General features: G+C 39.1%; 1 protein-coding gene across 1 annotated transcript; it reads right to left on the reverse strand.

The window, feature by feature from the left end:
* Positions 1-1,666: 1,666 nt before the first annotated feature.
* LOC134211558 (probable protein phosphatase CG10417) lies at positions 1,667-13,754 on the reverse strand. Its single transcript, XM_062688532.1, has 6 exons — positions 13,387-13,754; positions 4,504-5,606; positions 4,243-4,436; positions 4,006-4,187; positions 3,746-3,943; positions 1,667-2,962 (listed from the first exon to the last, which is right to left on the reverse strand). Exons 1-6 carry the CDS (start codon positions 13,495-13,497, stop codon positions 2,636-2,638), a joined length of 2,115 nt encoding a protein of 704 aa, XP_062544516.1. The 5' UTR covers positions 13,498-13,754; the 3' UTR covers positions 1,667-2,635.
* Positions 13,755-14,382: the final 628 nt, after the last annotated feature.

Genomic DNA, 14,382 nt, shown 5'->3' on the forward strand with positions numbered 1-14,382 from the left:
TTATGTGCCACTTGGTATCTAATGCACTAGTGCGACAACTGGTGTTATGACCACGACTGGTACATCTACCCTACACACTTTTTTTTTCGCCGAGATCTCAGTATTCATTGTTTATTTCCCCAAGGTGGGCACCGCCAAGTTTCAGTAAACATGATTTTTGCCGAGATCTTAGTAGAAGTGACATTTCAGTTGCTGAGATACATACCGCACCAAGCGCCTATTCGACTGACTAGTGATATTTTGTTCATAGAATGAAAACGGAAATGAATTCATATCAATTAAATCATATATTTGTTGTTGGACACCCTCAGATATAGGGTGGAAGGATATCCGATAAGATTTGTGATCAATTAGATTTGTTACACGAACACTTGTGCAAGAAGATGAGTAATTTTTCATTGGCACTGGTGCGATTTGACAGGACCCCGACCGGTTGATCTCCTCATGATATTTTAGTGCAAAATATTAATATTGTCGTCTGATCTTTTATCTCTTGGAGAGCATCCTTAAAATACGTAACGTTTAGAGGGGGGGGGGGGGTTGCCCGGTCCATACATTTTTTTATGTTTCATATAAAAAGTATGGCATAGAGGAGAGGGGGCTTATTTTTGCGTTACGTAATTAATGGATCTTCCCTCATATCACTCATGTCCATATCTCATTTTGCTAATCAAAATTTGATATTATTGAGCTATTTCTGTCTGCTAGGGTAATGAGTAATGGAAATCTGAAAATAGTTTCTGTGTGGATTCTGTTCAGCAGAATAACACAGTAGCGATTAAGTAACATAGAGTGCCTAACAAATAAAGAAAGGAATAAAAAAATGGACCATCGAACATCCTTGTCGCGCCGCATTGCATATTCTTTGGCTTAGGATGACCAACAAACGCCGATACAAGTACCAGCTTTAACGATGTGCTTTTCTATTACTTTAGACTGACATTGTGGCGGGTGCTTCTTGGTTCCCTTTTGCGTTAAGTTGAAGCGGTATACTATTAGCAACGGTTGCGATCGTCGATCGCAGAAAATTCATTCGCAACGATGACGACGAAAGCGGAGCAAGAGAAGGCTAATACTGAGATTTTGAAGTTAAATACCAATGTACTACCAAGTGAGTGACGTCATTCGAGCAATCTCACGTCACTCCACTCGTAGAATAAGCCCAAATATACCGCCATTGGAATGGAATTTTGCAAAATGATATTCCGCAATTTGGCATACAGTCTTAGTAGAGTACTGGTTGGAGCTTTGCGGTATTGGATACAGCAGAATGGAGTGCAAAGTGCTGCATAGGCCATTTTAGCCGTAGCCTGGTAAGGCCGATACAAATATTTAAAATCTATTTTGTCTCCCACCCCTCGGTTTTTTCTGCCAAAAAATAATAAAGGGAGGGGGGGGGGGCAACAGAATAAAATTCGGATAATTTTGAGGATTTTCAAAACATTCTTTAACAAATCCGAGGAGTTTTTTTATTTTTTTCATTTTAATATTTATTTTTTATTATCCCTCCCGCCCCCTTGACCCTTCGGAGACCAGTAGGACAAAAAGTTAATTAAATATTTGTAACGGCCTAATGAATAAATAAATAAATAAATAGTAGTATCGTGCCTCAAGCTAATTTATATCTGACTGTGATACATCACTAACGACAGAACAATATCCAGACTTCAAACGAAAGACACTTTATTGCCCTTCTTTTTGTGACTACAAACTATTTGTGTGTGGCATGTTCATAATATTGTAGATAGTTAGCGACAAGAAATCTCCAAAGAGTTGGATCTTTTAATTCTTGCCTGCATTGCTTCTTTCCAATGAAATGTGAAAATGTGAATCACGATTGCTTGTTTTACCACACACATACACAAACTAGATTATCGTTATCAATCGTATGTGCTCGTTTTGCTTCGAGTAATATTTACATTAGCTTGAAAGCTTCACTCATGGCTTTTCAACTACATAATTAATATCCTTTTGTCCAGACTCTTTCTTCCAGGATCAGAATTATGTTAGCTCAATAGCATAAAAATTTATTTCTGCGCGATTTTAACGTAGATTCTTCGTTAAGTCATAATCTGTATCACCTACACATTAATCAAGAAAGTCAACTCATAACATCGTTTATACGTCGGAAATTGTAAAATATAAATCTACCGAAAGGAGTTCTAGACAAACTGTTCTTAATTGGTTTCACAATAAGCTCCTCGAGCACGGGCATAGTTCGCAACAGCTACTTTCAAATACTGAACATACGCAAATAGTGTTAAGTGTCAATGTTTTGGCTACTACTATTTCTGATCATAATCTAGATTCATTTTTACCTTACATAGTACACATGGGTATTGGATGATGTGGGTCAAAACTTTAAAATCTGGCTCCAATCGAGCAAGAGTGTTGGAGAAGGAAGGAGGAAGGATCGGAAATGGTGTGATTCCTATACATATATGAGTTGGTTTATCTTTGAGTCTAGTACTGTTGTTTGTCGATCGATGAACGATAGAGGCTGGATTTTGTGAGAGTACCTAAAGAAAGTAGTTTAGTGTACTTACCTACCTCAAGACTCACAAGGAAGTGTTAGGTAGATGCGCTCAGTGCCTATGGATTTGTTAGTGCTGTGGAGTGAAGTGCGTTAATGAATTCACGTTGAAGAGGATGCGGTGTTGTCATCGGTGTCCATAGCGGCTCCCGAGCTGGGCTCGATTGATGCTACAGCCGCGGCGGCCTCTTTCTCGTCATTGCTGCTTGTGGTCTCACACTTGCTTCCGTTGCTACCGGCCGCAGTCGTCGAGCTGGCACTGGTTTCAGTTTTGGCCTTTTTGCAGTCGGATTCAGGGTCTGGAGAACAAGCACGCTTCCTAGATGCGGCGCCGGTAAAGTTTGGCTTGAATTGAACAATGATAGCGGTCATGTTGTCACAACCGGTACCATCGCCTTTCGTGTGCGGTGCCAGACAGTAATCGAACATCTGCAAGAAGAAGATTTTTTTACCAGTTTATCCCGGAATAAATAATAAATTCTTCTTATGTCCTTTGGTCTTGAGATTATAAGGATCTGTCTCATTTGGAGAATTAAACTTAAAAGTGACAGTTCGAAAATTAGAAAATCACCCGGCCATAAGAATGGCTGGTGCTACCCAGCAATTCCAATAAGACATCGATGCAAAATGATTCGATATCTGTCAAAAGTAATCCTGCTCTGCGAGCAGGGTTATTCGATAATTATTGAAATGTCACTTTTGAGTTTAATTTCAGTTTAATTCTCCAAGTGAGCCAGACCCTAAAGAGGTGGAAAATAAAAAATATGAAAAAAAATGATAAAATCGCAGAACTCATTCTTCTATTCTTCATCCTTTATACTTTATTCTTTTTCTTTAATTTTTTTACACTTTATTCTTTATACGTTATTTTTTATTATTTATTCTTTATCCTTTATTCATTATTCACTATTCAAACTCAACCACTCAACATGATTGGTACAACTCGTATGTTTGGGATTTATTTCATCCCATCAATTCAAGTCTTTCAATACATTTCAGCATTTTGAGTTCAGCCTTATGAGTATTTAGCCTTTCATAGGACACCCCTGTTTTAGATATAGACAAGAATAATGTCCCCGTTGTCCAAAAGAGGGAAAAAATCTTCAGTAAAGCACTACGTACAGAAATCGCAAAAACTTTTTTTTCTGTGAAATATCATAACAATGGAAAGAGAATATATTTAAAATGAGACCTTCATCATTCAAAACTTACCTCTTCGCAGATATCCGTCAGTTTTTTAGTTGGATCTGCGATGCGATCCTGTACGAATTCCACAACATCGTCGCTTGTCATGAAGTTCCAAATTCCGTCACATGCCAACACCATAAATTCATCCTCCGGTTCGATGGAGATCTTCTTTATATCCGGAAGAGCCGAAATCATTTGATCTTCCGGTTGTACTTTTTTGTTCTGTTAGAAACAAGAAACGTGATATTAATAACTTCTCTTCGCTCAATTTCAGTAAACCTTACCATTTTGTAGCCATGATCGCCGATTGCTCGGGACAAATTTAGTCCACCATTTACACGACCATCCAGTGTCACACGACCTCCAGCCTTCTGTATTCGTTCAAATTCGACTTGATCCTCCGGTTTGTGGTCGATGCTCATTTCCAAAGCTTTTCCGTTGCGACATACAACGCAACGTGAGTCACCTGAAATGGAGTAGATTAAAATCGTTACATCTAGAGAAGCACAATGGAAACTAACCTGCATTGGCTACAAATAACTCTTTATCATGAAGCAAAGCAACGACAGCTGTGCAACCACTATCTTTGCCAGGTTCGTCTGTGATGTTACTCATGAAAGCTTCATCCTCTTCATTCATATAATCCTCCTCTTCTTCATCATATTCCCCTTCGCCTTCCTCGTCATCTTCTTCCTCTTCTTCGCTTGCTTCCTCGCTGAAATGTGATACAGAGTTTAAGTAAACAACATTGATTTTCCCATCTACCTTTCCATCCCACTGACCCATAGGTATCTTCTTCGCCATCTTCCGTGCTGGAATTCTCATTGGAATCTTGAACTGGAGGAAACTCCTCATCAGTTTCCGTATCATCATCCTCCGAATCATCGTTCACGATATTCGCTCCTCCGTTCTTCGCTTTCCGCTTCTTCGATCCAGCCGCCGCTGTGACAGAGGAAGAGGATCCAGCCGATGAGCTGTCAACACTAGTGCCGGTCTTGTTGCTTCCTGACGATCCGCCCGGTAATGGAATCTTTTTGTTGTTGCTGCTGCTACCACCAGCACTATTGCTTGAGACTTCTCCGTTTTCTTGCGCCGATACAGATGAGGATGATACTGCTGATTTGCTGGCAGATTCTGCTACTTCGCCATTAACTGTTGGTCCCGCAGAAGAACTATCAGGAGCGCACTCCTCTTTGTTTGTTTTTTTGGCAACGACTCCATCAGTGTCACTTATTTCGTCGCTTTGATCGGCCTTTTTATTTGTTGTTGAAGATTCGGGCTTTTGAGCAGCTTCCTCTGTTTTGTTGCTTGAGCTGCTAACAGTTGAATCTGCGGCGTCGGCAACACCTGACGTCTTGCTGTTGGATGCATCTGCTTCGGCTGAACCTGAAGATGATCCTGTACTACTGGAGCTTGGTCCAGGCTCGTCCCCGTCCGTGAGACCCTTCCGTTTACCTTTCAGGTACGGAGATAATGGCTTCGAACAGCTGCCTTCTTTAATCTTAGCGAGAGCTGGATTCTTCTTATCTTTTTTATACATTTGTAAGACTTCGTTTAGTGGCATGCGAGCCTCCTTGCACAAATCATCCACATTATCATCCTCCTCCTCTACGTCATCCTCCTCTATTGCATCTTCTCCGTTGGTTTTATCTGAAAGTTTCTTCAGCTCTTCAATGACTCTTTCCTCTAACAAAGTGGCGTCAAAGCCAAGAAATGCGTCCTTCAGTGCTTGCTCAAAGTCCTTATTCTTGTATGATTGCAATTTCTTGAGAAAGGTTGGTAGGTTCAAACTGCAATACTGAGCTACTTCTGCTCCTCCATGACCGTCGTAAACGGCAAAGAATGACGTTTTGTCATCGAAATTTAGAATACAATTATGAGCGTCCTGTTAAATGAATGAAACAGAAAATAAAAATTGATGATGCTATTGTGATTTCAGTGAAAATATCTAGCAAATAACAGGCAAAAAATATTTTGGTTAGCGCTTTGCAAAATATATGCTTGCTTGACATGCCACGAGGTTGGTAGAAGCATGAAATATATTCAGTACACTGTTTGTCATAATGAAAAACAGGTATTTTTCAAGTCAACCTGATATTTAATCAGTTTGGTATAGATATTCGGATAAGCTTGACAATATATTCGTCATCATGCATGAGAAACAGTGGGCTGCGGGATTAAGGTTGGAGCCACAGTAGACGCGAAATGCGATGCGAAACGAAAAGCGATCATACGATTTGACAGCTCCTTATTATTGGTTGTTATTTCTTTGGGAGCAGTTTTCGCGCGACGTCGCGTATAGACGCGTTTACACAGAAAACCCGTTACGCTGCGATATGGATACTTTAAAGTAGTGCGTAAAGCCTAGTACGCTGCTGATACGGAATGAGTTTACGGAAAATTTGATCAAATTACCAAACAAATTTGACAGCTGATTCAGTATGGGAGAAATGTCACTTTTCCGTACGGGCCCTCCTTCAGGGATGCCAGACATACAGACATGTCTGTATTTATACAGACATTTGGTCTTGCATACAGACATCATACAGATTACAGATATTATACAGACTTTTGATGAAAGTTACAGACTTTTACAGACATTCAGTTTTCGAAAACTTTGTTCGGCCAAACAGAATCCTGTTGGGCTATCCAATTAAACCATTTTGAGTTTCTAAACAAAATTGTTATGGGATTTCGTAAGGATTTCTATAAAGTTTCCAAACGGTAACATTTTGAAATTCCGAGCGGAGCCTTTTAGGCTTCTGAACATCCCGTTGGGTTTCAAACAGAATCCTTTTAGAATTTCAAACGGATAGATTCTTTAATTCCTTTGCGAAACCTATAAATATTCCATTCAGAAGTCAAAAATTCATCCATTCTGAAACACAAAATGATCCCATTCGAAAGCCTAAAGCCTGGGTTTACTAACGGAATCTCTTCGAGTTTTCGAACGGAATTCTTTTGGGCTTACGAAAGGAATCTTCCAACGGTATTCTGATGGGATTCTGAAAATAATCTTTCTTGAATCCCGAAAGGAATACTTTTGGTCTTCCGAACGGAACTTTCCAAAGAAATACTTCTAGACTTCCGATTGGAGAGTTCTGGGCTTCTGAACGGAATCTTTTTCTGCCTCTGAACAAGGGATACCTATTTGAATACTTGAGAGATTTCCTACCGAAGCCCTGAAAGGATTTTGCTCGGAACTGCAAAAGGAATCGATTCGAAAAACCCAGAAGAGTTCTTCCCCAAAGGCAAGAAACGCTCCGGTTAGTTCTTCTTTAAGTGATGAACTTTGTACTGAACTTAAAAATAATTCTAATAAAGCTACGAAAAAAAGCTCCGTTCAGAAAACCAAATCTCGGTTCTTAAATTCAAATAAGTCCTTTCAGGGTCTCCAGTAGCCTTACGAACAAAGGCGTAGGATTGCCAATCCGGAGATAGCGAGTTCGATTCTCGGTCCGGTCTAGGATGTTTTCGGGTTGGAAACATTCTCGACAGCCTGGACATACCCGGTAAAAATCGTTTACTCATTAATGAGTACTTTTTCTCCGCTATCTCTTTCTCTCTGCTGAAAAATTTACCCATTTTGGGAGAATAAGTAGATTTACTCATTTAAATGAGTAGATCCACTTATTCTCCCAAAATGGGTAAATTTTTCAGCAGAGGAAAAGAGATAGCAAAGAAAAAGTACCCATTAATGAGTAAACGTGTTTCTCCGTGTAGTGTATCCATTGTACTTGTCACACAAGATACATACTCATGCAATGGCGGGCATAGAAAAGCTTTCAATTAATAACTGAGAAAATGTTAATAGAATACTAAGTTGAAAAGCTAGGCCAAGTTCCTGTTGGGATATAGAGCCAAGTCCTTTCTCTGGATTCCCGAACGAAATTATTTGGGATTCTGGAAGAAATTCTTGTATAATTCTGAACGAAATTCTTATAGGCTTCCAAAACAGAGTTTTTTTTTGTGTTTCCCAACGGAACCTTGTCGGGCTGCTGAATGAAATAATTTTGGACTTTAGAACGGATTCCTTCTAAACATTCAAAAGGATTACTTTTGGAATACCGAGTGGAGTCGAGTTTTTTTTTTGTCATTCTTCTCATTCCTTTTGGGATTACGAAGTCTTAAAAGATTCCGTTAGGAAGCCAAAAGTATTTTGTTCGAAAGCGCAAAGCTTACTTGCTTAGTATCTCGTACTTGACTCGACTAAGTATTACAATGACTTTTTGATTATTGAAACTTCGATATTCTACGTTTTCAAAAGTGCATGGTTTTCGAATAATTTCTAATGGATTAACGAAAAAGCGAAACTATGGACTTAACCACGAGCGACTTCTTTTTCCACGATTCTTTTTCTTATCGGTCGGTAAAGTGACATCCGCTGCGGGCCAATGAATATTTCAGCGAACTCGGAGCATTTTAGTTCACCGGATGTTCATGTCGAGGTTCATTTTTTGTAAACATTGCCCGCAGCGGATGTTTTCTTCTTACTGAAAATCGGCGCGTGACGTCATCGTGGCTTAGTCCATGAAATGAGTAGATAGCGCCACCGTAAACCAGTTCATTCAAAACCTCTCGCATGTTAACCTACATATACAGTGGCGGCTTTGTTTTGATGCGGTGAGTGCAAAATGAGTTACCTAAAATAATCCATTCCTGTATCTTCTAAACTCCATACAGACAAATACAGACATTTTGCTAAGATTGATACAGACTTATAAAAAATGTATCTGGCATCCCTGCCTTAAGAGCTGAGCAGAATGAATACGTTTGCCATGGGAAAACTGTCAAAACGCACGCAAACGTATTCATTCTGCTCCGTTCTTTAGCCGGCTACAAAGACGCGCGGCTACAAAGCAAGACCATGCTGAGGGTGGCTGGGTTCGATTTCCGGTGCCGGTTTATGCAATTTTCGGATTGGAAATTGTCTCAACTTCCTTGGGCATAAAAGTATCATCGTGTTAGCCTCATGATATACGAATGCAAAAATGGTAACTTGGCTTAGAAACCTCGCAGTTAATAACCGTGGAAGTGCTTAATGAACACTAAGCCACAGACAAACAGACATAACACTCGTCAAATTTCCATCGTTCACTGATTTACTGATCAATTCAAATAATCATTAGTTGGCCAATGGATCACTTGTGGCGCGCGCATCGTTTTTGCTCGAGTTTGACGTTTGCTCACTATCGCCATCTGGTTCGTGATTTGCCCAACTAAGTGAAATCAACAGATGTCGTTAGTGTTTGAACGACGATGAATTTGATGAGTAAAAGTTCAATGTGTTATGTCTGTTTGTCTGAGACTAAGCTGCGAGGCGGCTCTGTCCCAGTGTGGGGATGTAATGCCAATAAGAAGAAGAAGAAGAAGAAAAAGTATTAGCTCCATTTACTATATCCAGCAGGCGTTATTAGCGTTATGAAATTGTATCTACTTTTCAGTTCCGTACTGCTTACGGAATTTCAGTCTGTACCATTCTGTGTCCTATCTTTTTGCACAGTACTTTTCAGCAGCGTACTAGGTTTAACGGTGTAAATCCGGTCATACCGACAGGCTCGGTACACGACTGAAGCTAGCAATATTACGTCCCTAACCCCGAACTCCAAGGTGTCAGGCGACCCGTGCCGATGGGATGAATGGCCTGCGATGGGGGTGAAACAATAAGTGAAGGTGTAATCTGGTTAGGCATAGTAGGAGTGTCAGGGACAGATACCCCTGCGGTGTTATGACTGTTTGTCTGTGGATTAAATTCGATTACTAATTATTGGAACGATTAATTAAGATGCGGTTTTCGCTGAGTGAAAGCTCTTGAGTATTCCATTTAGCTATGTAGGTTTTCTTTTAACCTGCGCTTAATGAGGAAGGGCCATAATCAGTATAATGAAAAAATAAATTTCCCCATACTAATTTGCATGCAAACTTAAAATGGCTTGTGTTAAATAAATTTTAATCCAAATGAGCTCAAATTTTTGGAGGACTCTCAGAACATGATACAGAATCAGATGAGCGTTGTGAAGCAAAATCGATTTTTTGAACCACCCTAGAGGGTACCCAAGTAACCAAAAGTTTCTTTAAAAGTACGTTTTTCGCTTAATCAGCTTGACTGCGCTGATTAAGCAAAAAACGTACTTTTAAATGAACTTTTGGTTACTTGGGTGCCTTCTGCTAGGTATCTGGCTGGGTATCTGTTGGCAGTATCTAAGCCCGGGTAGTTGAGCGTTGAGGCACTAGTGATGTGCCGGATGCTCCACACCCAAATGAATGACAGGAGGTGCTCAAAGTAGAGACATAAGGGAGATGTGGGTATTACAAGTAAAATGCCGATTATAGACACTATAGGCTCCACAGACGAGGTGAGGCGAAGGCGACTGTAGCCAAACGAGCATGACGTCACGATTGCAATCCAAGCAACGGAGCGTGTGACGTTAAATTCGCGTGGTACACTTATTCGAAATGATGACACAACCGTGCCTGCGATTGGCTATGGAATCTATAGTATCTATAGTAATACCCCCACGGAGCGAGTGACTGAATGCCAGGAATGTGGTGCGCAAGTGGTGCAAGCGATGTGCCCCATCCCCAGAAAATTTTGAAAAATATTTCTAACTTTGTCAACTTTAATTTCATTTACATATCTCGAGCAACATATGATTAAGGCCGAAAAGCCAAAAATTACTGCATGCACCTCGTTTAAAGTACTTTGCAACAGATTGTACTTTCTGTTGGATAAACAAGTCAATGTACAACGCCAGTACTTGTGTCGCTGTCATTACCTTTTCATGATTTGCGCTTGAGCTACTTAATATATTGGCCGCAAATGCTAGCTCCTCAGGTTCATTTTTATTGATAAGGTCTTCAACACGTAGTTTCTTGGTTTTATTCGGTTTTTGAGGGCTACCCTTCGCGATGTTGAATGAAGACTCGGCAATTCCTTCAATATTTATTTTCGGATTGCGAGGAAGATTTACCAACGAAGACAATCAGAGAGTTTTGCTTCTCGAATTTCTCGGATGATCAAAAGCTCTTTAACCATTTTTGATCAATTCTCAAACAAAAGATTTTGCAAAACTGCTCTAGTTCTTTCTCAAGCTCCTCGGAGAAATCTTCTGGATTATATAAATCAGACAGAAACTTCAACACACGAGCTTTCCGTTAGGACGGATCAACGGAAAGCTATTGTTTGTCTATATCCATGTTATTGAGCGCAAGAGTATCATCTAGAAAATCGTTAACAGCTATTAATAGAGCAAATAAGAGCAGCTGGTATCACTTCCATTCTCTTAAGAATACTATAAGTGAGATCTGGTGCGATTTTCAGAGATGTGTTTTGATGTACTTTTTTAAAAAGCTGTTTAAAGTTGTAGATTATTTCTTCTTATATAAAGTCATGCCTAAGACTTGGAAGCTTCACTTATCACAATGATCGAAATATGTCCCACTGCAACACATTTAATTGGATCTTACTTACTTGATTTTACGCTTTCCATATCGATTTTCACCGTGAAAGGTACCGTTCGAAAATTTAGGCAATGAAAAAGATGCTTTTCACTAACAGGTGATGAATCATCCACATTCAGCGAAAGAAATGTTTACAAACACGAGTTGTTTTGATCGTCCCAGTGACCTCACAAAAATACTAATGCGCATCCTACAGCATAATTAAAACATATGTTAATCTCATGGTTTACTTGATTCGACTAAATACGAGAGTCGATTTTTCCATTTTTGTCCAAAGGGCACAGCACTGTGCGTCGCTGGCTTCCAAAAATAAATTTGTTCTACATTTATTTAACTAGTTTCCTGGTCTAAGACACCGATATTTAAATGAAAGTTTAATGTGTTCAGTTTGTTCAAGAAGGTAAGCGTTGCAATACGTTACTCTTCAAATCGTGCTTCGTTAACGTGTTCGTTAAAAAACTGAGCATGTATACGCAATAAGTTCATGCCTGAACTGTGCAAATCGTTTTAGAAATATCTGCAAAAATTTGTGTTGAATTCTTCCGGAAATTCTTTCGTAAATTCAAGGCGACATTCCTGCTAATTGTTTTTACAAAAATTCCTTTGGTCAGCGCTCCAATAATTTCCGTGGAAATTCCTCCAAAATATTTCTAAAAAGTTTCGCAAAAAATGCTCCTGGAAAAATTGCGTTTTTTTTTCAGAAACACCTTTTAAAAATCGCATTTCAATTAATAATTATTTGCGAGCGTCTTAGGGGAAATGTTACACGGTTTAAAAAAACTGTTGTCTTCCTTTTACTTCCATTAATTCGAATTAGTGGAAGTAAAAGGAAGAAACATTTTAATGTTTGAACGAATTTTATTAAAATGAGGCATCTGCATAAAATCAAAAATCATTTTTGTGTTTACTATTGTTGTGTAACCCTTATTTTTTCTAGATGAATGCTAAAATATAAAAAAAAGTTTCGAAAATTGATATGAAATATCATGCTTGTGGTGCATCGTAAAAGGAATAATTAATCAGAAACTGACAAATATCTCGGAATTACGACGAAGTTGCCGGGATAAAAAACGGGTGTTCATGTCCTTCAACAGACATGTTTTGTATGCGTCATGTTTCAGAATGATCTAAAAACGACAACAAATGATGCCCCTCATAACATTTTTTTAATCAATACTCAAGGAGGTAATCATGGAATTCAAACAGGGCTTGTTAATATCCGAAAAACAATGTGAGTAATGAACTACAAACGCAAATTTTGTTCTCGAAAACAGAACATAACGAAAATAAAACCCATCTAGATAGACATAAAACTAATTTTCAAATAAACGTCCTTAGATCTAGAATTTTATTTGTTATTTTTACTTAAAACTAAATCCGCGCCAAATCCGCGCGAAGTCCTAAAATCGTTATAGAAATCCGCGCCAAATCCGCGAAAATCGCGAAATCCGCGTAGTCGTAACAATCCTGTATATGACTAATGCGATGTATAAGTTTTTTCTTATACATGTCATTAAGCGCCTGCTTTGGCAAAAAAGTATTAGAAATATTAATAATAAACATTAAATTTGTGTGTACACGTGTACACGTAGAAAAAATAACCTTATATGTTATTTATGGCAAAAAACCATTCGAAAATACTTATACTCTTCACTATGCCACCTAATGAATGATCCTATATCAATAACATTCATAAGTTAATGAAAGTATAAGTTTCCGAATGTAGGGGAACAGACGGCTTTGGCAGGTTTTATTCTATAAGTTTCCGAATGTATGTGACTAACGCGATGTATAAGTTTTTTCTTATACATGTCATTAAGCGCCTTAAAAAATATTAATAATAAACAACATTAATTTTTTTACGTGTAGTGATTTTTAATATGTAAAAAAACAATAAATTACCAAAAAGTTACATCACTGAAGGATGTTGCTTACTGAATCCAAGTACCTAAATTGATCTACTGAACGCACTAAACTCCGGATAATCGTTGACAGATCATTCATCAAAACAACACAGTCGTGTCCAACCATGATCTCCCACACAAAAGTGCATCGTTTTGTACTTTCATGCCGCGCCGCAGCGCACCCACAGCACCAAGCAGATAAAACGAAGAACACAAAACTGGGAATCAAGATGCCGGAAGATGACCATGCCGGAGCATGGAAATATCCCATCCCCATTCGCAATATGTCTTTGTACAAACCTCTTGACTGATTCTCCAGCCTTGCATCGAACTGGAACCGCACGCCAGGAAGTCATTGGCCTCTTCGCTGGAATCCTTCGTCGTGAGTGGTTCCGATAGATACGCGCCCATTTTGGCTTCTCAGGCAGCAGCAGAATTTATCCAAAAGGAAAATTTTCCGGTCCTTAATTTGCCCTATCCGCACTGGATTTCACTGCTTTTGCAAACACTTATTTTGAAGCTGCCTACTTCCTGCGTAAACTGTACATAAAATTATTTCGAAGCGGACACGATTTCACGGCGTTCATTTAGCAATTTCGGCGGAGACTTCTTGATTTTTCGCAAAGTTACACGGCGGCGGCGAAGGAAGAAAACATTTCGGTAAAAAGCCAGTGGTGCCAGATATTTATAAATACCCGCGTGAGAAAAAAATATTAAAGAGACACAGATGACACAAAGAGGAAACATCTTTATCTTTCAGATTCAGAATATTCACAGACAAACTGACTTACTTAGCGTATTATCGAAAAAGCAACTGTAAATTTCTCAAGAGCCCCGCACATAGGATACTGTAGTGAATAGTGCGTGACTGAAAGATAGTCGAGATTAACAGTATTTTTTTTTGCGTTGCGTTTGACAGTTTTCTCATGGGAAATGTGTCAAACGCAACGCAAACGTATGCTATGTGCGGGGCTCTTTATAAAAGATATTTTAGTTACTAGATAAAGATTGTCGCTGTCGTCGCTGTCCGGAACATCTTTTGCTGGCGAGGATAGGGGAGCTAAATGTCAAAGAAGGAAAATCCATACGATTTGACAGCTTGATACCCAACATGTTCCGGACAGCAGAACAAAGGGAACCGAAGCGACAATCTTTATCTATAGTAACTAAAACCACAGAGAACAGACGTTGAAGCTGCACTCGCTATGTTGTGATAGTTTTTCACTGTTCATTTTGAAATAACTTTGGAATGTCGCCGTTATCCCGTGCAAAATCAGCGCTAGCATCAGCAAGAAA

This window comes from Armigeres subalbatus, chromosome 2, assembly GCF_024139115.2.
Source record: "Armigeres subalbatus isolate Guangzhou_Male chromosome 2, GZ_Asu_2, whole genome shotgun sequence".
Lineage (NCBI taxonomy): Eukaryota > Metazoa > Arthropoda > Insecta > Diptera > Culicidae > Armigeres > Armigeres subalbatus.